Source organism: Aulonocara sp. 'chitande type north' Nkhata Bay, linkage group LG14 (genome assembly GCF_057382095.1).
Source record: "Aulonocara sp. 'chitande type north' Nkhata Bay isolate Kocher_YH1m ecotype deep benthic linkage group LG14, A_spYH_male_GT1.1, whole genome shotgun sequence".
NCBI classification, from domain to species: domain Eukaryota; kingdom Metazoa; phylum Chordata; class Actinopteri; order Cichliformes; family Cichlidae; genus Aulonocara; species Aulonocara sp. 'chitande type north' Nkhata Bay.
This window is the reverse complement of record NC_141357.1, coordinates 22701776-22728329: the sequence shown is the minus strand read 5'-3', so window position 1 is coordinate 22728329 and position 26554 is coordinate 22701776. Positions and strand designations below refer to the sequence as shown.

Genomic DNA, 26554 nt, shown 5'->3' with positions numbered 1-26554 from the left:
AACACACAAGGACAAACAACCATTCGCACTCACATTCATTTGCACATTCACACCTAGTGACAATTTGGGTTATCCAATTAACCTATCCCCACAAGCTGCATGTCTTTGGACGGTGGGAGGAAGCCGGAGTACCCGGAGGGAACCCACGCAGACACGGGGAGAACATGCAAACTCCACACAGAAAGACCCCGGCCTGATGTTGGAATTCCAAAAACCCAACTTATGTAAGAGAATAACTATTGGCAGGCAAGGAAATGTTATCTCTGCTGATTTGTAAAGCAGCTTTATGTCAGAGTCAGTGGGAATAAAGGCAGCAGCGCAGCACTTCTACCTTCTGCTGTGAAGTGTGTAGACCTTTCCTCACAAACTCTAACAGTTGCACAACAATGTCCAATGGGGTGTGGGTGGGTGAGGGAGTGCTATACTTCTGCATTCAAACAACTCAAAGAGCCTAATACAACTCAAAGAATACTAAATATGCCAATACTAAGACACAATAAAATGAGAAAACACTGCAACTTAAAAGTACTAAACGTAATATTAAACACATATACATGCAAACTCATGGATGGAGTGTTTATGAGACAGTAGAGTCTAGAGTCTGAGTGCCAACTCTTTTGGGAGCGATGGGAGAGATCCTGTTCTCTTCCTACCCATCCTCCCTCATTTTCTGTTCTCGTCACGGTCTGGCTCTCTAAAATGACTGATGATTTCTGAGCCAATTATGGGCTTAATTCCACCCGTGTTCTTGTAATACCTTTCCCTGTCCAGCTGTAATAAGAGACGTGATAGATCTCCTTCACATTATACATGTAGTGCATCTTCAAACTTTTCCAAAATAAGAAAAAAAAAAGGTAATAAAAAAACAAAGTGGGTGCTCAGAGGAGGCAGTTATAGAAACAATTAAAAGAATTGGTCCTGAATGTAGCGAGCAGCAACATAAATTAATAAATGTGGCAGCTTGTAGATGTAGACGAGAGGGCGTGGGAAGAAAAGCGTGATAGATGAGATGAAGTAAGATATGCTAGAAAGAAGAAAAAAATTGAGCTGTGCGAGTGATAAGGAGCACTTCCTGTTAGAATTCCTTGCTAATTGACTTTTCTCTGTAACAAAAAGTATAGAGATGGGAGGGTAATTACTGGTTTTGTAGCCAGTTCCTTTCCTCTGCAACATTTGACTTTGACGTGAGACATGAGTCAAATTTATAAGCTGCCAGAAATTATTAAGTGCAACACGGGCAACAAGCAGCGTACCATACTGTGGTCAAGATTAAAAACCATGCCCGCATCAGATATAAAGCAGTTAAACACCTTTACTATATATATATATATATATATATATATATATATATATATATATATATATATATATATATATATATGCACAACTTTTATTCAGCCTAAATGGCAGCCTGGTTGCTCAGAACACCCACAAGTACCACACTGATAGCTGCAACACATGTATGCTAATAAACAGGCAGGTCGCGACTCACACACAATGCACTGCAGGCGGTTGGCATGATGTGTCATGAAGAAAAAAATGGAGGCAAACTGACAGCATGTCCCCCCCAACCACGATATACGCTTGCAACATGTTACTGGGAAACATCTTCTCAGAATTCTGCCTCACAAACAAATGAGCATGCCACGCTGTCTGACACGTTTTAGCCCGAGATAAAACATGAACACGCATGCAGAACATGAGCCTAGCACAGAAGGTAGATAAAAAAGGATAATGTCTATAGAGATTATTACAAAAACTAATTTACAGTAAGAGGAGTTTGATAACTGAAGAAAGAGGGAATGAAGAAAGAAAAAAAAGACTTGAATGGGAGGTCGAAGAAATATGGACAATGTTCCTAACATTTCAAAATAATTAAAAATTCAGGGTCACAAAACTATAGGAAGAAAAAGCATGGGAATTTTACCCAAGGCCTGAGACTATGTCGCGAGTCTGACGAGGAATTTGTTTCGGGCATTTAATAGAAGCAGTAAAAAAAGCAGTTTAAATGCCTAAAAAAATATTTGGATCTCATTTGAATGACTTTTGTTTTTCAGATCTTTAGGTGACTCCAAGACAGTCCAGAGTGCCTGTATAGTGGTGACAATACAACCAATGTAATTATCTACTTCTATGAAATTAACAATAACCCATCCAGCCATCGATTCCTTTTTTTGTCAAAAGTAGCAACAGATTGTTTTGACTTGGCTTTTGTTTTGTTATGAATTATATTCAAAATCCTTGTAAATCCTAGTAATTTAAATTTTTTGTGTTTTGGACCATTAAGCCATTTCAAACAAGCCAAGTCCTATTAAGATGTGATCTCGAGCTTGAACAATTCTGTTATTGAAAAATTAACCGCATGAAAAACAAAGAGATGATTAATTAATAATAAAACTGATTAGCGGTTGCCAGCCATGTCCAATCAGATTAGAAATGATTTTATCAGAGTGACGGCTCAGGCCGAGAGGCTTGGAGAGAGTGTTAGAGAGATGCAAAGCTGAGATGGTTTGGACATGTGCAGAGGAGGGATAGTGGATATATTGGGCAAAGGGTATAGAACATGGAGCTGGATGGCGTAAGGGTATGATGGAGGCAGATGATCCAGTGGTGCAACACCCTAAAGAAGTGGCCAAAAGAAGAAGAAGAAGACAAACCCAATCAAATAGAACAAACGGTCAGTCTTTAAGAGATTGCTTGAAATAGTCAATAGAAGGGAAATGGTGGTCTACTTTATTCATAAAATAACATGTAGCATGCAGCAATGCAAGGTTATACAGTCTTCTGCATTTAAAAAGCTTCAGTACATCTGGAAACCTTGTAATGATCGTACACATTCGGTAGCTTATGATATTCTTTGACTATGACTGCACAAACAGATGCTGGTTAGTAATAACGTTGAAAATTCTCAGGAGCTGCCCAGAGATTCAAACTGAGCACCAAAAATAGCCAATATGTGACCATGCCTGAAGCTAGTGGTACCATAAGGCCATCAAGAGTGCCAAGAGCGGGCAAGGACAGGAACCTGGTGATATTACACCAAATACCGGATACCATTAATCTTGTGAGCATACGTATGTCCGAAAAAGTAAAGGTGACTGAGGATAAGGAACCTTTTCCTACTGAGCAAACACTGTAGCTGCAGTGAGATGCCAGGGTGGGCATGTTGGCACCGATCTCTGGCTGTGTGGTTAGTGTAGCTGGCATCCTGGAGGCATGGTATGACATGTGGTTCATCCCAGCAAGCAGCCAGAGTCACAACAAGAATGACACTTGTGTCTACACTACCATGCTGCTCACTTTTTACTTAGAGCCATCATAAACACTCTCACTTAGCTACCAAAAATCAGCAGCTGTAGATTTTTATGTATATTTTGTTAAAAGGTTTTCAGGACAAATTAGCTTCATTATCTTATATATTAAAAATATGTTGGCTATACTATTTTTTCTTTATGTTTTATTTGGTGTACAGCAGTTCACTGGCAGACAGAGCCCAGGAAATATGTAACCGAAGATCCCATGGTTTCTGGGGTTGTTGTTTTTTTAACAAATTGTAACCACTATTACATTCTTCCTTCTTGTATCTATCAACCTTTCCATTTTCCCTGCATGTACAAATGGGTGGGCAAACCACTCTGAGAAACACTGAAGTAATCATAGAGTAGTGATTGCTTTCACAGAGCAGTTCTTCAGAACAAAATGCAGCGTTCACCAAGGGGATTTACCAGTAACCGTGTACGCGACACACCTAAAAATGCACGCACACAGACTTCAAAAACTGATCTAGAGCAGTAGGTCAATCAGAAACAAACAGGAAAACAGCCCTAGAAGCAAGTCAAATATGGAAGAAACAGTGAAGGGGGTGATGTGAGGTCAGGTTAGGCAGGGAGGGTGACACTAGCTGAACGAGAAAAGAAAAGCGAGACCGGGTCAGCAAGAGCAGCGAGGAAGAGGTTTACGCTTCATTAAATGTTATGCCGGAGGGTCTGATTCTGCTGACCTGGTTTCTTTCACCATCGAGGGACGTGCATTAAAAAAACCCACATAACGCCCATGAATATTTACACGCCAACTAAAGATTTGTATCTAAAACATCTGTATTACGCACATTCATGCTCTTCTTCTTCTTTTCTTCATATTTCTGAACCCCGTTTCTATACACAGATAGAAGTTATTTTACATGTTTTTGGTCATCATGAACATTTATTTTTCATAACGCAGGAAAGAATTGTGATAAATCAGTCAGTTGCACAAGAAGGTGACAAAGTAAAAAAAAAAGAGCTGTAATTTTTTTCCCACTAGCTCATGATCACAATATTACTCACAGTTTCCATTTCGCTTCTCACTTCAGGTAAATAACAACTCACACAATTTTTTGTGAACACTGTAGTTGGGTGTTCTGGTAAACTTCTCATATGTGAGAACAGCAGCGGCTTACACCATTTACAGGTGATATCCACATTAATATGTCTAGATGTATTAGTGAGCGGTGTTGCAGGAATATAACTTTAAGATCAAAATGTTGCACTACTGCAATCTAATTACTTAGGTTTTTTAGAAAGATATATACTACATTAACACAAGTCAAAGTAACCATTAGAAGGCACATTTTATTCATATTGTCTTCCCAATCCAGCATGTCTTGAATCTACTAAAACCCATAAAGCATTCGTGCTGTACAACTCGAATCTGCAGCCAAAGCATTTGCATACATAAAAACAGTCAATTAAATTTAAAATAGTCTTTGTTTAACATGGTGTCAGTAGGTTTTGCTTTAATGCATACACAAATTAACCTGAACATCAACATGCTCCATGTCTTAACCTTTTCACTAGACATTTTTCCTGTGACATTCCCTATGACATTTTCACATGACATAGCAAGCAAAACAGAGGTAATCTTAATAACATTAACGTTTTGTTCAAGAGTCTCAACAAGACAAAATGTGAGAAAGGCCTACAGAGGCTGTGTGCACTCTGTAACCACTGGATCTTTAAAAAGCTGCTATATTCTTCTAGATCTGTGAGTAGAAAAATGCTGAGTCTAACTGATTTTTGTCTTTAATAATATATATGAGGGTGATAGTGGGGAGATAGCAGACACCAAGCAGGTCTCTTTGCTGAAAAACAACATCACACAGAAGCAAATGTATTTTTCAGTAAAAAAGAAAAGAAAGAAAGAAAAGGTTTCATTCATGGTGAGTCTGCCACATCATTTTAATCCTGTCATGGGCCGTGAAATATTACATTTTCCCTCTTTATTCCAATCAATTTTCACCCTGCTATGCTGTGCTCTGCCAGTGTCCCACTGACACACTAACACCAGACTGAAGAGGATGTGGAGTAGCTGCAAAAAGACTCGAGTGGAGTGACCTTTCTTTATGCTAATCCCCACAGAACGGGCACGCATTTACGCGCGTACCGAAGGTAGAGGATTTGTCCAAATTGATCAAAGGGACATTTGCAAACACACAAACCCATTTCTGCTGTTTTGCCTGTGCGCACCCCACCACCACCACCACCCTGGATTACCCCTCCTCCCGCTGTTATCTGTCAATCGCAGCCTTTCATTATTATGGCGTGACACACCCACTGGATCATCTTTTCAATTTTACGATGTTAAAAAGGAAAAACTGATAGTATAAATTAGACGTAAATCAAACCAACAGTCAGTTTAGTCTTCTTATCCCCCACCATCCCTCTTTTTTCTGCTCCTCCATCTTCCTCTGTGTCTATGCACCGCTGGGCAGATGTAAAACGCTGCCTGTGCCATGCCACTATGCGACCACCAAGGATCTATTTCTTGCATTTCATTCACCTACCCAGCCTCACTGGAAATAAACTCCAACACCCCCCAGGGGAGCACTACAGACTGTGCGACTTTATAGCCAGATTATCACCCAATGAGCCCTGGAGATAAATTGCGGCAAATCCCTCACCTATCCGAGATGTAACCGTTTAAACGCATTGAATTGTCCCCACTGCAGGATCGATAGACAGAAGCTGAACGGCACTGCTCTGAGCTGCATGTGCTCACCCACTGCAAAGAAAGATGCAACATGAATGTCAATGCCAGGTCTGCTACAGCTGCGGTGTAGTGGTGCGGCGTGTCTGACCGAGGCTGCCGGGCTACAGATGAGACCTCATCGCGTCCAGGTTCCGATGTAAGGGTTTGGGGGTGTCGTCACGGAGAGGTAAAGGCCGACAGGTGGTTTTATACACATATATAATTTTTCTTCTTACAATCCACAAGGGTGTACTCACCGTCACTGCGCAGTGTCTGACTGCGTTGCACGCCGTCTGCCGTATCTCCGCCGCGCTCCCCGGTTTCAGCAGGTTCTTGGTGAATCTCCGGGTCGATTCGGCTGCCATCTCCTCATCTGAGCGGTCACCGAGCGCAATTTCAGCCTGGAAGTCTCTGCTGCAGTCAGCTCCCAGCCCTCACTACATGAGCCTACAGAGATGTGTTTACACACACACTCTCTCTCACACACACACGCAGACACGCGCGCGCACTTCACACACGGTCGGTTCACACACGTAAAAGCGTGAAGTGCACGGAACCTTCTCACTAGAGTGACGCCACGGTAGTCGGAATCTGATACGCCACTTCTGGCTGTGACGTCCAAATTAAAACACCGCTTACACAGCAGAGTAAAATGGCTCATTGAATCAGAGGAATGCTTTTATTTTGAAGGCCCAACACAAATTTCTCTGTATTTTTTTATTGCGCAATTTTTCAACTTGATGACGGTGCCACAATTTGATTTCACTCTCTTAAACGTTTAGTCTAGGACCCATCTTTTAAAAATTTCAAAAGATATTAAAAGTGAAATGATGTATGAGCAGCTTCAGAGCAACCGCTGCTAAATCAAATTTGTTTCCAGGCTACTATACGATGTAGCCTACATCATGTATCTCACGAGGAGCTCTGAAATGTCAGCTACTCATCGGCAGTCTAGTCACGACCAAGGAAGAATGGACCAGCATTTACAGTAGAATTTACTATATGTGGGAACGCATAGTCCACCACCGACACCTGGCGTTAAAGTGTAGATATTACACAACAGGGCCGATATTTTTAATGATTAAAGTTAGCAAGACTGAAAAAAATATAATAAAAAAAATTTAAACTGTTTTTTTCAGAGACCACGGTACGGTGCAAGTTGCAAAAACCTATCTAACACAACATGTTGACAACCAGTAACTCTGTTCTCACCGACAGCACCAAAAGGACTGATACAACTAGTTAAATTCGTTGTTTGTTTGTTTTTCCCGTGAAGCCTCCGATGACGAAGTACGGAGCTCAGGTTAACCGCTCCAATAATGTTGCTCTGCCTCCCCCTTGTGTTCAAAAGGAGCACTGCACCAACGAACTTACGTTCCTACATGGGACTACTTTATGTTTGGGAACATGTGGCTGCGGGCGTTATTCGTTGCGTATTGATATGCGTATGCGTTTCTCGTGTTGACGTTAACTCAGCAAAGTACAGAGCAGCTTTTTCGTTTTCCCCAACGTTTATATTTGCATTCATGAAACAACAAATTCATTCATTCATTAAACTGTGTGATTTTCATCGAGTATATGTTTTTTTTCTGAATTCACAATGATGCAGTAAGAACTTTCGAAGCTCCTCGGACACTGAATGCTCCAACAAACTGAAGAAAATTCAAACACGAGTAAACTGAATGAAATAACCGGGAAAGTTATCTAAATCAGCTTGTCATGAGCTGCTGGCAACAGACCAACAAAATGACCGACACAGACACAGGGGCAGCTGGATACCAATAAATAAAACAAGGTGAGTCGGAAACTCCCGCCGTTTAAAAAGGTCCTTTTCAACATTTTCATTTTATACATGTTTCCCTGAAGCAGTATTGTTTGGAAACACTAGAGATTTTGTTCCAGTCCATTGCTATTGCTATATATATTTTATCTATGACGCTAGATCAAACGAATCAATTAGCTAAACTAAAGTCATAATGCCATGGTGATCTGTAATATTCGGCTTCAAAATTCAAACATAACACAATTACCAAAGGCCTTCGAAACATGGTGTCTAACCTGATACTTGCTGAGAACAACATTGCCTTGACCCTGGTGTGGGTCAGTAGATGTTTTAAATTGCAGTCCCAGATAAATGAGAATTTGGCTCCCTGGCACTTTCATCTCGCATGATGGCATTTGGCTGATAGTTCTTAAACCGTGATGGTGTTGACTTCATCAATTCAGGAGTCAGACAAAACAAGTTCCATAACACAAGCATCTTGTCTGGCTTCAGAAACAGATTGTGGCGATCGTGGCCCAAGTTCGCCTTGTAATCGGAAGGTTGCCGGTTAGAGCCCCGGCTTGGACAGTCTCAGTCGTTGTGTCCTTGGGCAAGACACTTGACCTGTTGCCTACTGGTGGTGGTCAGAGGGCCCAGTGGCGCCAGTGTCCGGCAGCCTCGCCTCTGTCAGTGCGCCCCAGGGCAGCTGTGGCTACAGTGTAGCTTGCCATCACCAGTGTGTGGATGACTGGATGTGTAAAGCGCTTTGGGGTCCTCAGGGACTAGTAAAGTGCTATATAAATAAAGGCCATTTACCATTTTACTGGCTAGTCCTGAGAACACTGGCTGATACCTGTAACCTTCCTTGCCCTGGGGTCCGTTCTTCGTACCTCGCATACTACATCCAAGATCAAATCATCGCGCCAACTTTGAGCTCGCTATTCCAGTTCTCCGAACACACCTGTTGTTGACGATTAGTACAGCTGGATGAAGTAATGTGAGATCACTGGGTGGCTTAAAAGGGGCTACGCATCGATAGTAGAAACATTGATCGGCAACCCTTTGATTGGTCGGCGAAAATGTCGAAGGAGCGCGCTCGGTATTTTTCGGCAGCAGAGCAAGAACTCTTGATTTCAGGAGTTTCAGAGTTTAATTAAAACGCAAGGGAACGCTGCAAAGGCTGCAAAAGCAAGGAGAGAGGGCTGGCAGAAAGTTGCTGACAAATTAAACTTGTAAGTAATTTATTATATTATATTATATTATATCATATTATATTATATTACATTATATCCTCCTTCGCATTAGAGCCACAACAGGACCCACTAGAACATGGGAACAAGTAAAAGTGCAATATAAGAATATTCTACAGAATGGTAATATTTATCACTTATATTGCTTTTAGTCTCTTGAAAAGAGACCCTGAAATAATCTGTTTGTTTGTTTATAACAGCAACCAAGAAAAGGGCAGAGCAAAAAAAGACAGGTGGTGGTCCTGCACCCCCTCGTCACACCCCGGCAGAGGAGCTGGCCCTAGGGTTGAATGCCACCAGACCCATTGTTGAGGGCATCCCTGGGGGAAACTCTTCCTTAGACCAGCACCCAGGGTGCAGTAGCAGCAGCACCTTCATAACTGGTAAATGAGCTCATAATTCTATTTGTACAATGTAAAATATTTGGTTGTTGCCTTAGTTAAAATGCTTTTTGTACTTTGACATTTATTGACATTGTGGGTTTTTTTGTGTGTAGTTTTACATAACACTCCATCACTTTTACCTGTTCCCATGCAAGAGGTGACTGAAGCATGCACAGTAAGTTGGGAGATTTTATATATATATATATATATATATATATATATACACCGTATTTTCACGACCATAAGACGCACTGTACTAAAAGGCGCAGTCTCAGTTATGTGTGCCATTACTGTATTTAACACACACATAAGGCGCACTGGATCATAGGGCGCATACAAGTACCGTATGTGTATTTAAAAATAAAGCGGGAGCAAACCTGAGTTCGGTACTCACATTTTTATTATCAGTAATCGTCATCATCAACAACACACAAGCATACAAGTGTGCGTATTTAAAAATAAGCAGGAGCAAAACAAAGTTTGGTACTCACATTTTTATCATCAATCAAACCCATCGAAGTCCTCATCCTCTGTGTCTGAATTGAACAGCTGCGCTAAATCTCCATCAAACATGCCAAGTTCACTTTCTTCACTGTCAGAGTCACTTTCCGTGCCGTGCGGCTCCTCGGAAATGATGCCGGCTTTTGCGAAAGCTCGAACAACAGTGCCAGCAGACATGTTAGCCCAAGCATCTACAATCCATTCGCAAATTGTGGCGTAACTCGCCCGGCGCTGCCTTCCACTCTTTGTGCCAAGCACAACAGTAAAAGAAGACTTTTCATACCCCGTTGTGCGTATCGCTACCGTGCTGGTCCCCTTCTCCACAGTGTGACTCACTGGGATGTCAAAAGTGAGCGGGACCTCGTCCATGTTAGTGATGTGGCTGGGCTGGATGTGTTTGCTGCAGTAGGAGCGGAAGATGGCCAGCTTTTCCTTATAATCCGCTGGTAGTTGCTGCGCTACCGTAGTCCTGGTCCGGATGGAAAAATGGCACCGTTTCATAAAAAGTGAAAGTGAAACTGCTTTTAGCCGAATGGTGACCGTCGAAACGCTTCTCCCGCTCGTTCTTTGCTCGATGATCCACCGCTCGAGTCTTTCCTCCAACTCGGCCACACTTCACCCTTTAGCGTTCTCATGGTGTTCTCTACTACGTCCTCATTACAACACACAGGGCGCACTGTGCTATAGGGCGCGCCGTACTTTTTGAAGAAAATCTAAGACTTTTAAGTGCGCCTTATGGTCGTGAAAATACGGTATGTATATATATATATATATTAGGGGTGCAACGATATTCGTATCGATATTGAACCGTTCGATACAGTGCTTTCAGTTCGGTACGCATATGTATCGAACAATACAACATTTGTAATTTATTTTATCAACTTTCCTTCTGACGATGCTGTCTGTGTTGAGCGCTCAGTGAATCTGTGTTCGACTACTCCACCTAGGCTCGACAGTGCAGCCTAGGCGGAGTAGTCGAATGCAGATTCACTGAGCGCTCAACACAGACAGCATCGTCAGAAGGAGCAGGGAAAGCTAGCGAGACAGAAGTTAAGCTCTCCTTGCAACATGGACCTCCCCCACCCTCATTCAGATCTGGCGTTTGGAATTATTTTGGTTTTCATGTGACGTATGACCCTGAAGGTAAGCGAGTCATGGACTAAAGTAAAACAGTATGTTGGATGTGCCATGCAATGCTCAATTACATGGGTGGGAACTAGTGTGTTAGCGCAGTTAGCTCGTTAACGTGTTGGCCGTCTAGCCCCATGCACGGGGCGATCGGCGGTAGCTCGTTAACGGAGATTTGCCGTGTTGTGGCTTTAAGGTCATTTCAACGAGATTAACCTGAAAGCACTAGTGGGAACACAACGAATATGACTGCACATTTACGCCGACATCATCCTAGTGCAAAGACAAGTGGAAGCAGAAAAAAAACAAGCAAGCATGCTACTAACTTTAGCCGAGTCATTTAGACAGCTGTTAGCACATGATTCTCCTTATATGTTTAATATGCTGCTGAGAATATAGCCCAGAAGAAGCGGATAGTATAGCTTTTATTTTGGAAAGAGACATTTCTCTGTAATAAACTCTCTTTTCCAAAGATGAGTGATTCCTCAATCAGATACAGGGCTCGCAATATCGCTAGCCCGACATCCGGGAGCTAGCGATTTTTTCAGTCGGGCTACCAAAATCTATCTCTTCCCTGCCCGTCGGGCTATTGTAGGAAGGAAAAATATATGTCAATGCTTTTGCATTCTTTTGGAAATGTAGCTGGGTAATTATGTCATTGGCATCGGTGAGCCACTGTCAATATGTGACATATTGAAATCGCGTTTGAATTTGCGCTTGTTTGCTTTCACTTTGCAATCGCGCGAACTGTGTATAGAGAGCGACAGCACTGATCTGTGAGTGATGATAATTTGTGCACCAATTCCTCTGACATTGTCTTATTAATTGTTAGCTTACTATGCAAACATGACAAGTGAAATCTCCCGCAGCTTAAACATGTGAGAGGTTGATCGCGCAGAGAATCGCTGAGCTTATGTGAGTGCGTGTGTAAAAGCAGCAGGATATATATTTGACTACGATGACCTGGATGACTGAGAACCTTCACAGACAGATATATATTTTAGTTCTGCTGAGCCAAATAAGACAGGTCAGGGTGAAGAAGTGACAGCCAAAGAAAAGCTTACCACAAAACGGAGAAGTTATGACAAATCAGACTATAAGGCAAATAGAAAGTGCAGCTTTATGGTTTCAAAATAATTTCTGTGGCTGCAATATGACGAGCTAAATAACCAGGGCTGCACATAAGTGGTCCACAGGTGCGCATTCGCTGTCAAAATAAAAAACACGCACAAGGGTTAGGGTTAAATTTAAAAACTGTACTTTTGAGTTAAAATATATATTTATAATTTTAATAAATGACAAATTAAAAAGGCATGAACATTTTTTTGTATCGAAAAAATATCGAACCGTGACACCAAAGTACCGAACCGAACCGAACCGTGAATTTTGTGTATCGTTGCACCCCTAATATATATATATATATATATATATATATATATATATATATATATATATATATATATATATATATATATACACATACTGCATAAGGTTTAAATAAGAACTTTAAATAAGAAGAAAATAAGTGTTATTTAAATAAGTGTGTTATTTAAATAAGAAGAAAATAACACATTTAAACGCATGTGTGTCATAAAATAAGTTAATTATTGTTTGCATGTGATTTAGTTTCTCTAAATTAGATATCATCCATGAATCTTCATGTCTCCTCCTGCCTGGCAACTCTATCTTCAGCATACACTAGCCCTCCTCTTCACATGTCCAAACCTTTTCAGCCTTGCCTCTCTAACTTTGTCTCCAGCTGCTGAACACAAGCTGTCCCTCTGAAACAATCACGTCTAATCTTGTCAATTTTGGTTACTCCCAATTAAAATCGGAAGTTCAACTCTGCCCCACATGTTGTGTCCATCACTGCAGAACAGTGGAAAGAAATCAGAAGCTCTTTAGCAAAGTATATATTTGCATCTTTCACCCCTATTCTCAAAACTTGTATGGTGTCCAATAACTGGAGATAATTGATCTGAATTTCAGGTGCAGGACCACACCTCATGCACTGGTATATGCCTCCAGCGCCACAAGCTGTTCTTCTCTCCTTTTTTCCCAATTCAGTCACTTCTCATTAGATCTGCCTGGGATCCGCTGCCAGTCCCCTCTGAGGCCGTTCCCAAACCACAGCTTCAATTTGTGCTTTCTCAATCTGCTGTTATCAAACTGAAATAAGGATGTGGTCCCAGTTTGTTAAAAGCAATTCATAATCTTAAATTGATCAAGATGTTCTTTGCATCAGCCGTTACTTCAGTATTCCTAGAAGTCCTTTCTCATCCAATTTCAGACTTTAACCACTTTCTCATGGTTGTTTTTTTTTTTTTTTTGAAAATTCAAGAGGCCTTTTTGTCCAGGCTCTGAATCAACAGAGAAGATGTTAAAATAACATTTCCTAAAGTTCACAGGTACATAATCTAATCCATAACTATCTGCAGATTTCAGATGGTTGAGGGTGGAGTTTCAGATAATAAAACAATTGAAACTGTTGTTTATTAAACTGGTGTACAAGATTTTGAAATTATTTCAATACATCACTGTGGACTACTAGAACTTCTGGTCAAAATGAGCTTTACCTTAGCACAACTTTGGGTTTGGTAAGATCCAAATTAAACATTAAAACCAGTTTATTCCAAATATATTTAAGATAATTAATATTTGGATGATCTTTTCCTTCTTTAGGCAATTTAGACTTTGAAGTGGAAACACTGGCACTAGAGAGATGACTCAATGCTGTAACAAGGAGCTCTCTCAGGGGGAAGTGAGTCTTGGTTAATGTGTAACAATAAAACAACATTCTTAGATATTCAAAGTCACCCTTCAGTTTTTTAAGATGTAAGTGAGGCTTTTTCATTCCACATAAACATGTTTGCTATCTTGTGAAATCACCTAAAAAAGGCAAGGGGAACTCTTGTCTCCAAAATGTGAAGTGAGCATAAAATATTCATGCAATAATCCTTAAAAGATGCTTTATGTAAATTGCACAAAATACCAACAGATGTGTGTTTCAGAGGTTTATTCTTAAACAAACTTACTGATAAATGTGGAAAGCCAACATTTTTTCCATTTTCTGCTCTTTTACCAAAATATCTGGTCATGTACCAGTACTTCATTGCTTTTATAGAAATGTACACAATCTGGTATGTGCATGACTTATAACTATAAAATATACACAGATTTATAACTACAAAATTATATATAGCACTTCCCAATCGTCGTTTACCTCGCAACAAGGATTTCAATAAAGCAAAATGATCGCTTATTTCTTAAATTGATAAGTAAGGCCAAAAAGACGGACAAGTTAATCTTTTTTCCCTTTCTTCTTCTTATGCTTATGAGATTGTCCGCCTCCTCGTCCCCCTCGGTTGCCTTTCGAGCTTCTCCCTGTCCATGCTGGCATAGGAGGCTCAATTTCCCCAGGTCGTCCTCCTCTGTCTGGTACACTGCCGATCAACATCTAGTGACACCAGAAAAAAAACAACAAAAAGAAAAAGAAAATGCTTACTTAGCTGGAGTCAGAGGCATCTTCATTAAGGATCACAGACACGTTCATGATTGTACCTTGTAAACAGAGGTGCTTGTTCCAGCTTTGACCGGGTCAATGAAGGACTGATCCTCTCTGGCAGCGAGCAGCAGAGATGGAGACACTTGGGAAGAGCCGATGAGGGACGCAAGATTAGGCGCCGAAGCCAGCGCAGCACTGCGCTCCTGTAAATAAAGGATGGACTGAATGGAGATGTCTGACATTCATCTTCTGCGTCACCAGCACATGCTCTGACGATGGCCTAAAGCCGACTGACATAAAAGTAGTGTGTTGCAGTTCAGTCAGACCACACGATGTCAGTGTTGTCCTAATAACACCCTGATCTTGCAGACAGTAACAGACATATACTGTATATAAAGATTCAACATAGCCTATAGGTCTAAAGAGTGAAGTAAAACTAAATTTTTTTCTCCTAATGGGAAATCCTGTTTGCAAGACGACATTAGACAAATGGGTTCTCACTAAATTTATGAGCCTTCCTAATGAATTTATCATCTCAGTCAGCAGTTTTAAGTCCTATTTACTGCAGCATGGCGTTGATTTTATCAATTACGGCACCAAGTAGGATTTAAAAAAAGAGAAAGATGATGAATCAGGGAATGCCTAACTTGCAATCACTCCTGCATGAACACACATCCACCCTCCTTCAGTTTGAAGATGAAAATGATGACAGTCAAAATCTCAGATTGAGGCTTCAGATGTGCTGCTCATCTTCTTTATTACATACACTCTACTTGTTACAGGTGTTAGAGAAGGCAGGGTTCTCATGCATTTTGGAGATATTTGATGCAGATGCAAATGAAGAACCGCAACTCATTTTGTGCATTAAATAAACTTCAGAGTGCTGCTTAGTGTCTTCACAAATGTTACTCTAACCTGGGTTTCTTCATTCTCAGTCACATTAAAGTGGACCTATTCCGTGCCATATTTTCTGTTGTATTAATTCTCATATTTAAACAGTCAAAGTTTCTAATGAGGTAAGCATATGAACAAGTAATCCCTGCAAACTAAACATTTAGGCTTCAGACTACACTAAACGCTCAGTTTCAAACACTTCTTTACTACTCTTGCATTCAACTGATATCAGACGGTAAAGACACCCTTAAAATGGTCATCTCGTGGATACGTGCTGTATTCCATTTTCAGTGAGAAGTTGGAAATTTCAAGTTTGCAGCTGGAATTTTCAGCTAAAACCCTGAATCAAGTTGGACTTCCCACGTAAAAAGTCAGAGACATCACACCAACCCTACCTTTGTAATCCGAGGTGGCAGCGGTGAGAACTTGTAATCTTTACAACCAGTGTTCTGTATTTGTGACTGCTAAATAAACCATACACGTGGTACTGACCAGGCTCTCTGTGCTGAGGTGCCATTTTTAAGCACAGTAAATAAATGAATAATCATTATGTTATACTCCACACACTGCCTGGAAGCCTGCCATGGGGTTTACTTGGTACGAAATCACTCGCAGCTCCAAAATCTGACTTCCGATGTAAAAACTCCACCTGCTGTTCAAAGCTTCTGTTTGCGAGGGGCACCCAAGTAGAAGAAATCTGCCTTATGCTTAATTTATGCTACCAAGGTTGTGTCAGTATTTGCCTCTGGAGACGGGTTTTTAAACCACCATTGCAATCGAACAAAATCTCAACTGTGCAGTGCCCCATGTGGAAGACACTGTGCATCAGTTAAATGCTGATTGGTTGAAAAGTGGGCCGGAATAAGGAACAGCAGAGTTCACCAGAAGTGGAAAAAATACATTATGAAAAGCTGAGGAAGGGGCTACAGTGCACACTTTTCATTGTTTTTAACATTCTGTTTCACTTCAGCTCTTTGCATGTTAGAACTTCACTCTTGTCTGCAGCTGGCTGACAGACTGGCAATAGCACAGGCAAGAGCCACAAGAGCACAATTTTTATAGGGCCCACATCTGACAGGAGACGCCCTCTGCAGGTAGATGGGCAGTCCAAAGCTTCCTCATGCACTACCACTGCTGAACTAAGATTTTCTTATTAAAAGGGAATAGACTGAAGAGATGAACCAAGGCTCAGAGTAAAATAACCCAACTAACAGGCAGGTAGGAGTTTATAAACAGAGTTATTTAACATTCCTACCTTTCGTTTTTCTCCCCATGCAAATGATTCAAGCGTAACCTGAAAGCGCGTGACCATCATTTGTCGCCGACGCCGATAGTCCTCGGACAGAATTTCATTCATTTTTTTCACTTGAAGCTGAGAAACAGGCAAAGATGTAAATGCCACATTAGAGTCACGTCTAAAGTCTTGTGAGCTGAAAACAGGCCTGGCAGCTTACCCACTGCTCTGAGCTGAGGCTGGTGCTGAGAAGAGGTTTGGTCATGTCTCCACTTGGTAGGCGAGAAAGCCTCTCATTCACCTGCATTAAAGCAAATGTTTGTAAACTCCTCTTTCAGTGCTTCTCAGTCTGTATTCGCAATTTATTCATGGCTCAATCTCTGTTATTTCAAGCTTACCTCGTTCAAAACGTCCTCAAACCGAGAGGAGGCGTCCATGTTGAGAGCACGCAGAAGTAAAATCCATTCTGCTTGCATCTCTGCTTTCCTCCTGTTTTCACCCAAACCGTCATCGCCTTCGTTTTCCTCACAAAAGTCACGGCTCAGATCTTCAACTCGCTGCTCTTTTTCAGAGTCCGCTTCTGTCGCCCGCTCGTCAGGATGTGACTCTTTGTACTTGATAATGTGAGCTGCTTGCAATTCTGATACAAGGAACTCTGCAAGATGTGCAAAAGATCACTAAATCCACGAGCACTACAATCATCTGTTCTTACTACAACAGTATCCACCACAGTCCGGTTTCTCACCAGCGACTTTGTTGAGAGTGGACGGGTCCAACACCTCGGAGGTCAGCACAGCGAGGGGAGAGGATATGTTTGATAGTACATTTTTCAGCTCTCCCGCCAGCAGCACATCACCTGACCCTCCTGAGTCTAAAAAAGGACAATTAAGCCAGTTTATTTAACACATTTCACTGCAAGTTGAGTCAGAAAGATCTGATTTTTTTCATGGCTTATATTTGTAACATAGTAACCATCAGTTTGTTTACCAAAGCATGTTTTGGTTGTAGTTATATAATGCACATAAATTACAGCTAATGTGAGGTGCATCTCAGTAGCTTCATATTAAATTAACTGCGGGTAAAATTATGAAAATGGTGTCACTATCCAAATGTTTCCAAATCCAATTCTACTCAACATGCGAAGATGTTTTACTTTAGTAGAGCATCTGTCAATGTGTAAAAAATATCCTGTTATTTTTATTTATTTAAGGCATCTAAATCGGCTGTTCTGTAACTGGTTTGGTGAATTAATGTGGATGTTTTCAGAAAGGACTTGCATTTTGTTTTACATTACATAAAAAGTAAGGTCGATTCTTAAGCAGTTGCTTTGCTGAGTCGGCCCACTTGAGACCACAGTGACCCCTCTGCATGAGACAGTAAAAAATCCACAATCCTGAGATGGTTTCCTCCTTCCTTGGGAGAATGTGCTGTATTAAAGGCAATGGTTAAACATGAAAAAGCCTCTCTCAAAGATTTATGAATGAAAATCTCAGGCCTGAGCCTCACCTCGTAGCTCCGGGCAGAGAGTCCTGAGCTCTGCGCACAGCCAGCTGAGCAGCGGACAGGGAAGCTCGTCACATCTGCACCGGGAGACGAGACCGGGTACCTGACCAGGAAGTAAGTGGAGGCGACAAATGAGATTACCTATTCACCTGTCAGGCGTATCGGCAAGTGTCATTATACGTCAAAAGCCCAGAAAGCAGGCAGAGAATAAGGTTTCTCTTCTCAAATTAAAGTTTCGTAACGACGAAAATCAAACATGTTAATCACCCCAGAGCTTTGATGGCTGAAACTGTCCCCGCGCTCCTCTCCACGAAGAAAAGATAAACATAAAAGTTATGGTAGTATTTACCATATTTTGGCACTGAACTGGGCTAGACTGCGAATAATTAGATACATTTTATTTTTATTATATTATTTACATATTTGGCTTTAATTTGTCTGTGTAGCCTTATAAACACTGCGATGTCCAATTCATGACTTCTTGTTGTGAGATCCTTAAAGTACATTTTGAGTGAATGGTTTGTTTGGCAGTAGTAATGACTGAAAGTCCCCTAACACAGATCCTTTTGGTCAGATATTTAACTTTACTTTTTGTTGTTGTGGTGATGATAATCATATGTTTGATAGCTTGACTCAAAGTACAGCGAGTCAAAATACGCTCACTTCCACTTCATTGCTTACACTTGTTCAGCTTCTTGTTATCAAAAATATCTAATCACCCAGTCACATGGCAGCAACTCAGTGCATTTAGGCATGTAGACATGGTCAAGACAGCCTGCTGAAGTTCAAGCTGAATTTCAGAATGGGGAAACGGGTGATTTTATATGACTTTAAACGTGGCGTGGTTGTTGGTGTCAGATGGGATGGTCTTGAGTTTTTTCAAAAACTGCTTGATGTCAGAGGCCAGAGCAGAATGAACCGAAGCTGCATTAAAGCTAAAAGGAAAAGTAACTCCAGTTACCACTCGTCACAAGCAAGGTATGCAGAAGAGCATACCAGATACCATACATCAAACCTTGAAGCAGATATGCTACAGCAACAGAAGACGGGTAGTTTCAGCATTCGGCATAAACTCCATGTATCCATCCTGACTGTTGTATCATTGGTTCAGTCTGCTGGTTGTGCAGTGATGTGGGACATAATTTCTTGGCACATTTTGGGCCAGCTGAGTGTTTTTTGCTTTCAACAGGACAACCTGTTGAATCTATGCCACAAAAATGAAGGCAATTGTGAAAGCAAAGGGGCTCATATCCTATGCTAGCAAGGTACATCTAATAAAGTGGCAGGTGTGTGTAAATGTGTTATATAAAATTCAATCTCTGTTTTGGCAGTGCAGTTTTGCATTTATTATATTACAACACATCAGCGGTGGGAAATTTTAAGATGTCAGCCCAACCCGAGCCCTAACCCCAACCTGTCATCTCCACTGTGTATGATCAGATCATAACCTAACCTAGCATGGCTAACTTTAAGGCTGAACAGACGCTGACACTCTTGTGACGACTAAAATTCTCCCTCAGAATCCGATGGGTGCAGTGAACAAAAGCCAGAACAAAAGTTATAATTTCATGTTCTGAAAGCGAGTTCAAAGACATGAACATAAATTGGGTGTCCCAAATTCGATCTCTGGGTGGCAGTGTTGCATCATGATTTGCTCAAGTTAAGGTTGTTCACCTGTGCAGAGGAAACCTGCAAAATGTTAAAATAGTCGATTTTTAATATTTGATGTATCAAATTTTAAGTATAACCATTTAGTCTTTTAGTCAGTTCACAATGGGCTTCGGTAATGCACTGGTCTGCCTTATCATGGTTATAACCTGAAATAAATTATACATCAATTAGAGCGACGTGTCCTCACACCTGGTAACATTAAACACGCTGCCTGCTTCTGTTTACTGAGGGTAATTTAACTGTTTAAATAAAAAAAATATTATTCAAGTAACGTTTAACGTACTTTTAACACTACTGTAATACATTATTGTCAACATGCTGTTGAGTAAATCTTGTAATATCTTGATCTGTCCATTAAATTATCACTGTCTTATCTTAAGCAGGACTCTTTAGAAAATATGGTATAATATTAATGCTAAAAAAAAAAAGGTTTATTTTTAAAGAGAAAACTTAACACAAAATAATTTCCATGGACATCTTTCTTTTCAAAAGAATTTCATTTGAATTAGTCTTCACTATCACAGGGGTTCTGTAAGCACAATACGAGCTCCATTCTTAACAAAAAGCTTTATTTTTGAGGGTAAATACTCAGATCGTTCTGCAGATTTAATGAATGCAACCTTGTAATGGATGCTAGTTGTGTAATGGTATACCACCCTATCCACGTTCTGCATCAGCCTTTTTGATGCAAAGGTGAGCTGTTTGTGAATAACAAACTTAAGGCCCTTAAGGGTTGGAGTGCATATAAGAAAGAAAGCTCCAGTCACATAATGAGTATGGCTTAATTGTCGGTCCTCACGGTCAGAGTTGTGATCTCATAGGTGGACAACAAAAACTCCAGCACTGAAACCACACCTCAAAGAATACCCCTAGGAGATAATGATGCTTTTTTTCAGAAATATACAGGATTTAAATGTGTAAGGAATGTAATGTGAAATTCATTGCATGGTATGAAATGCACGGAACCCCAGCCTGTCTTGTCTGCAACACCTTCATCCAAAAAAGGTGAAACTGACTTTGGCATATGGTTTCTTAAAGAAATGACAGAAACAGATTATATTCATTTCATCTTTGTGAACTGACAAAATGTGTTGCCCCGTGATAGCTGGGTGCAGCTCAAACGGATGGCTGGACGGCTGACTTTTTGGTAACTTGGTAAGCTGGCTACATGAGTTTGTACATCCAGGATTTACACTGATTTTCTTTGAAGTTGTGAGGTGGGACTCCCCTGGCTTGCTTTACTTTTGATACAACCACTAAAAAACAGAAAATGCAGTCTGTAGCTTTGATGAGTTTATATTTATCGGAAGGTGTATTTACTTGTGCGAGGACGAATTTATATATTCATGTAAAAGAATAAAATTCAAATGTTGTTGATTGCCTGGCTGACACTGTACTTTTAAGCTGATACATCCTCTTTACTACTAGTATTTCCAGCTGATACAGTTGCAGCATAATTTTAAATGCTATTTGGACACATGACAAAATCTTGAGCGGGCTGACAGCCATCCAGTTTCACCTCAGACAGAGGCAGCCAGATGGGGAGGGGGAAACAGGGGAAGGGGGGTAGTGGTAGTGTTGTATTAAGTATCTGAAATGAAGAAGACAAGTCAAGTAGTCACGAAATAACTGCTGGTGTGCTCATAAATGATAAATTAATCGCATAATGCATTAGCCAGACAGTCATAAATGCACTGTGAGTTCTAGCCTAATCCCAGTCCTATATGGCTGACAGTAAAGGTTAACTGGGAGGTGAAAGAGAAATGCAGGATATGGAAAAGAGGAAAATACAGCAGCCAAGACAGGAAAAAAAGGAGTGAAGTGAATTGGTAAAACGCTGGATTTCTTCAGGCAGAGGTTGGACATAGTGCAGCTTTAGGCAGTCTATAATTCTTGTCAAGTTCCCAGATTCAATAACAAGATAGCACTCTCTGGCATCCACAGGTTCCTCTATTCAAAACTATCTTGAGGACAGGAGAGAAAGAGACCATTTAAAGCCTTCAGGGACACCAGTGAGATCCCATTTCTGCAGGCCAGGCTTTGCCCAAGTGTCTAATTCTAATTTCCTCTTTCACAGACTAAAGGAGTGTACGTCTATCTGCAGTTGCATAGCCCTATGGGAGAGATAGAGAAGAATAGTGAGTCTCGGAGTCTGGATCTGATGCTTGCATGTGTGTGAGAGGTGCTTTAAAAGCTGTGGATGTACGACGTGCAAGGGAGTGAGTGACTGGACTTTTGTAAGATTGAGAGAGTACGGGAAATGAGAGCTTTTGCCAGGAGAGGACAAGCTGATGGGGGATATACAACCGCTGAGAGAGGGAGAATTGTGGGGATATTAAGAAGTAGGTGGAAAGGCAAAAAATGGATGGAGATCAGAAACATTAAACATAAGGAGAGTTGACTGTTTTGGACATATTGTTGTCCAACTGGGGATAAGAAGTTAATATCAAGGGGAAATTCCACTGTATAACAAAAGTTAGACTTTTCTTTTTTTTATTCTAAGCATATCACACCACTTAAAAAGATGTGAACCCAACAACACCATTTCCAAATGAAAAAACAGAGGACAGTGTCCTCTGTGTAATGCCTCAAAGAGATAAAACTTGGAGTTGCTTCAACAGTAAACTTTTTTGCACATGTACTGTTGCATATTTACGACTGCTCTGCTTGGTTCAGAGCAGGGTTGATGCCCAGGTAGACAATGACACGCGACGTTCTTTTAAGGCACTGTGAATTCGCCAGACAGTCTTTTACTCTGTACTGACATGAGTTCAATTAGATGCCACACAGTATTTGATCTACATATGCTCGCGGTTTAATACGGAGTGCATCTGGATTTCAGAGATGTGGAAAAAGTGATGTGGTCACAAGAGTTATCCTTCACCCCTGAACAAGTAGCATACATGTGTGGAACAATGAAAGTCTGAATGCTTAGTCCAGCGAACATGCAAGTTATTCTGAGCGATCGCGTTCATCAGCATCAATATGCGACTATATCCGATACACATATTTAAAGTTCCGCTTTCTGTCATTTTATTCTAATTAACTATCCATATGTCTTATTCTGTAACTTTTAGGTTTTTACCCTAAAAACACAAGATTGTTTGAGTAACAGTATAAAGAATATAGGGCAGATTAGTATCATTTTCTGGTGTTGTGACAGCACTTACCGGCATCAGCCCCAAAAATCCAGAATCCATATATATTTATAGGCCAGCAGCAGCAATCTGCACATTTACTCAGTATACTGACACAGCTGTGAGAAGATATATGGCATAAACATATAGCCCATTAAGAGTTTTATATGTTTCAAGACAGCAAGCACAAACGAGATTAATTTTTCAGTTTTCCTCTTAACACTAGGCAAGGCAAGGCAAGTTTATTTGTATAGCACAATTCAACAACAAGGTGATTCAAAGTGCTTTACAGAGACATTAGAAACAAGAACAAATAAAAAGCATGATTTAAAATTGATTAAAACAAGCAAATAAACTAACTAACTAATTAACAAACAAACAAACAAACAAACAAACAAACAACAGTATATAAAATCAAAACAGATAAAATCAGAACAGTAGATAAAATCAGTAGTTAAATGTAAGTTTTGAAATTTAAGCTTAAAGTGTGGGTTTGGTGCTTTATTCAAATGCAGCTGAGAACAGGTGAGTCTTCAACCTGGATTTAAATAAACTGAGTGTTTCAGCTGATCTGAGGCTTTCTGGGAGTTTGTTCCAGATATAAGGAGCATAAAAGCTGAATGCAGCTTCTCCGTGTCTGGTTCTGACTCTGGGAACTGATAAAAAAACGGATCCAGATGACCTGAGGGATCTGGATGGTTCATACTGGGTCAGGAGGTCATTGATGTATTTTGGTCCTAAACCATTCAGAGCTTTATAGGCCAGCATCAGAACTTTAAAGTCTATCCTCTGACGGACAGGCAGCCAGTGTAAGGACCTCAGAGCTGGACTGATGTGGTCCACTTTTTTGGTCTTAGTGAGGACTCGAGCAGCAGAGTTCTGAATGAGCTGTAGTTGTCTGACTGATTTTTTAGGTAGACCTGTAAAGATGCTGTTACAGTAATCAAGCCTACTAAAGATGAATGCATGGACTAGTTTTTCCAGGTCCTGTTGAGACATCAGATCTTTTATTCTTGATATATTCTTGAGGTGATAGTAAGCTGACTTTGTTATTGTCTTAATGTGTTTTTCTAAGTTTAGGTCTGCATCCATCACTACACCCAAATTTCTCGCCTGGTTTGTGGTTTTTAGATGTATAGATTGAAGTTCTCTGGTGACCTGTAATCGTTTTTCTTTGGCGCCAAAGACTATTACCTCAGTTTTGTTTTTGTTTAGCTGGAGAAAATTGTGGCACAACCAGTCATTGATTTCCTCAATGCATTTACCAAGAGCCTGTACAGGGCCTCGGTCTCCTGGTGACATTGTGATATATATTTGTGTGTCATCTGCATAGCTGTGATAGTTTATTTTGTTGTTGTTTATAATCTGTGCCAGTGGGAGCATGTAGATGTTAAACAGAAGGGGTCCCAAGATGGAACCTTGGGGAACTCCACATGTGATACTTGTCTGCTCAGATGTGAAGTTACCTATTGATACAAAGTATTTCCTGTTTTCTACGTATGTTTTGAACCAGTTTAGTACAGTTCCTGAAAGACCTGTCCAGTTCTCCAGTCGTTTGAGTAATATGTTGTGGTCAACTGTATCAAATGCTGCACTGAGATCCAGTAAAACTAGGACTGACATTTTTCCACTGTCTGTATTCAGACATATGTCATTAAACACTTTGGTCAGAGCGGTTTCAGTGCTGTGGTTCTGTCTAAAACCTGACTGGAAGGCATCGTAGCAATTATTCTGTTTTAAGAAGTAACTGAGCTGTTGAGAAACTGCTTTTTCAATGATCTTACTTAAAAACGGGAGATTTGAGATCGCCCTGTAGTTGTTCATTTGTGTCTTGTCAAGATTGTCCTTTTTCAGTATAGGTTTGATTACAGCAGTTTTTAGTGATTCTGGAAACACACCTGATAATAAAGAAAAGTTGACGATCTGTAACAGGTCTGACTCTAAAGTCTTTGAGACCTTTTTGAAAAAACTTGTTGGCAGGACATCTAAACAGCAGGAGGAGGAGTTCAGTTGACCTAAGATGTCCTCCAGGTCTTTGCTGTTAATCGGGTGAAACCGTTTGATGGTGTTTAAACAGTTTTTCGGTGGACACAGTACATATCCTGGATCTGCTGTTGATGTACCAATTGCTTGTCTAATTTTTTGGATTTCTTCAGTGAAGAATTTGGCAAAGTCATTGCAGGCCATGGTCGAATGAAGTTCAGCTGCCACTGACACAGGGGGGTTTGTTAGCCTGTCAACTGTAGAAAATAAGACCCGAGCATTATGGCTGTTTTTAGTGATGATGTCAGAGAAGTAGGACCTCCTTGCATTCCTCAGTTGTAAATTATAATTGTGAAGTTTCTCTTTATAAATGTCATAATGAACCTGGAGGTTTGTTTTTCTCCATCTGCACTCAGCTTTCCTACACTCTCTTTTTTCATTTTTCACCAGTGTGGAGTTTCTCCATGGAGACTTTTTCCTTCCAGAGATAACCTTCACCTTAATGGGAGCAATAGTGTCCATTACATTTAACATGTTAGCATTGAAGCTATTGACGAGCTCATTGACTGACCCTCTGGGCAGGTCAGGTGTTAATGGGAAGACCTGGTTAAAAATTGCACTACTGTGTTCAGTTATACACCGTTTTGTGATCACTGTTGTTGATATATTTGTGTGGGCTGAGATTTTACTTTCAAAGAAAACACAGTAATGATCAGACAGGCCCACATCAGACACAGTAACCTTTGAAATGCTCAGGCCTTTGGATATAAAGATATAAAAAGATGCACTTGTTGCTTTTCCACACTCTTGGCAATATTTGAATGTATCCTTAGCAATGAATTTGTAGGTACCACCCTCATGCCACTGCTTTTAGAAAACACGTAATGTCCTAAAATACCAACGTGACCGGCTAGTTTGTTAATACAGTTCAAGACAAGGACATCTGAAGAGCTGCAGCTTGATATTGTTTGCTGTTTGTTATTTGTTAATTATTTAATTGATATAATTACTAAGGTAACTAATAATTGTTTCACCTCTACTGCAGATCAGACAGAGATGAGTCCTGACAGCTGGCACATGGAAGCCATGAGTTTTACCGTGCACGTGGATTTTATAGTGTTCCCTTACTGTACATGCTTTGGTAATAATTTACATCTCGCCATGTCTATCTTAACATCTGCCACCTGACTTTAGTGTGCTTTCATCTTTGTTCGTGCGCTGCGTGTTCATACACCGGCGATTTTACAAAGTCAGTCGCACACGTGAAACATCAGATTAAACATAGACTCCTAGATATTAGCTGACACTCCCTTTTTTTTCATATGTTTTGTGCGCTTACTTTCTAGCTTTTCTTTGTGTTCTTTAAAAAATGAATAGTATTTATCCTGTCTTCTCCTTCTTTTATTCAGTGTGTGTGTGTGTGTGTGTCTGTTAGAGAAGAGTGTATGGTGCCTGGGGTGAAATCAGGCAGATAAAAGGCAGTGATGAGGTCTGGATCCTCAGCATCCTGACAGCTGTAGATTAAATTAAAGAACTTCTGACAAATCAAACAGATTCTCTCTCTATCTCTCCCTCTCTTTCTCTCCATCCCTCTCTT

The 26554-nt window shown here is 40.6% G+C and overlaps 2 protein-coding genes and 1 long non-coding RNA gene across 4 annotated transcripts in view; 1 reads left to right on the top strand and 2 right to left on the bottom strand.

Moving 5' to 3' along the window:
• dock10 (dedicator of cytokinesis 10) overlaps positions 1-6617 on the bottom strand; it is a 65263-nt gene extending 58646 nt beyond the window's left edge. The window contains exon 1 of the mRNA XM_086261584.1: positions 6264-6617. Within this exon, the coding sequence (XP_086117710.1) occupies positions 6264-6371 (108 nt within the window). The 5' untranslated portion in view covers positions 6372-6617. The remainder of the gene's footprint in view (positions 1-6263) is intronic.
• An 855-nt stretch (positions 6618-7472) lies between these two features.
• The window catches only part of LOC147314561 (uncharacterized), a 73700-nt gene continuing 54618 nt past the window's right edge, over positions 7473-26554 (top strand). For both annotated transcript variants that reach the window (XR_015124538.1, XR_015124537.1), the window contains exons 1-2: positions 7473-7801; positions 9219-9401. This is a non-coding gene — a long non-coding RNA (uncharacterized LOC147314561). The remainder of the gene's footprint in view (positions 7802-9218; positions 9402-26554) is intronic.
• LOC147314562 (protein FAM98A-like) lies at positions 13815-23013 on the bottom strand. Its single transcript, XM_086262676.1, has 8 exons — positions 23008-23013; positions 18170-18269; positions 17409-17534; positions 17062-17318; positions 16884-16964; positions 16685-16801; positions 14592-14738; positions 13815-14487 (listed from the first exon to the last, which is right to left on the bottom strand). Exons 1-8 carry the CDS (start codon positions 23011-23013, stop codon positions 14332-14334), a joined length of 990 nt encoding a protein of 329 aa, XP_086118802.1. The 3' UTR covers positions 13815-14331.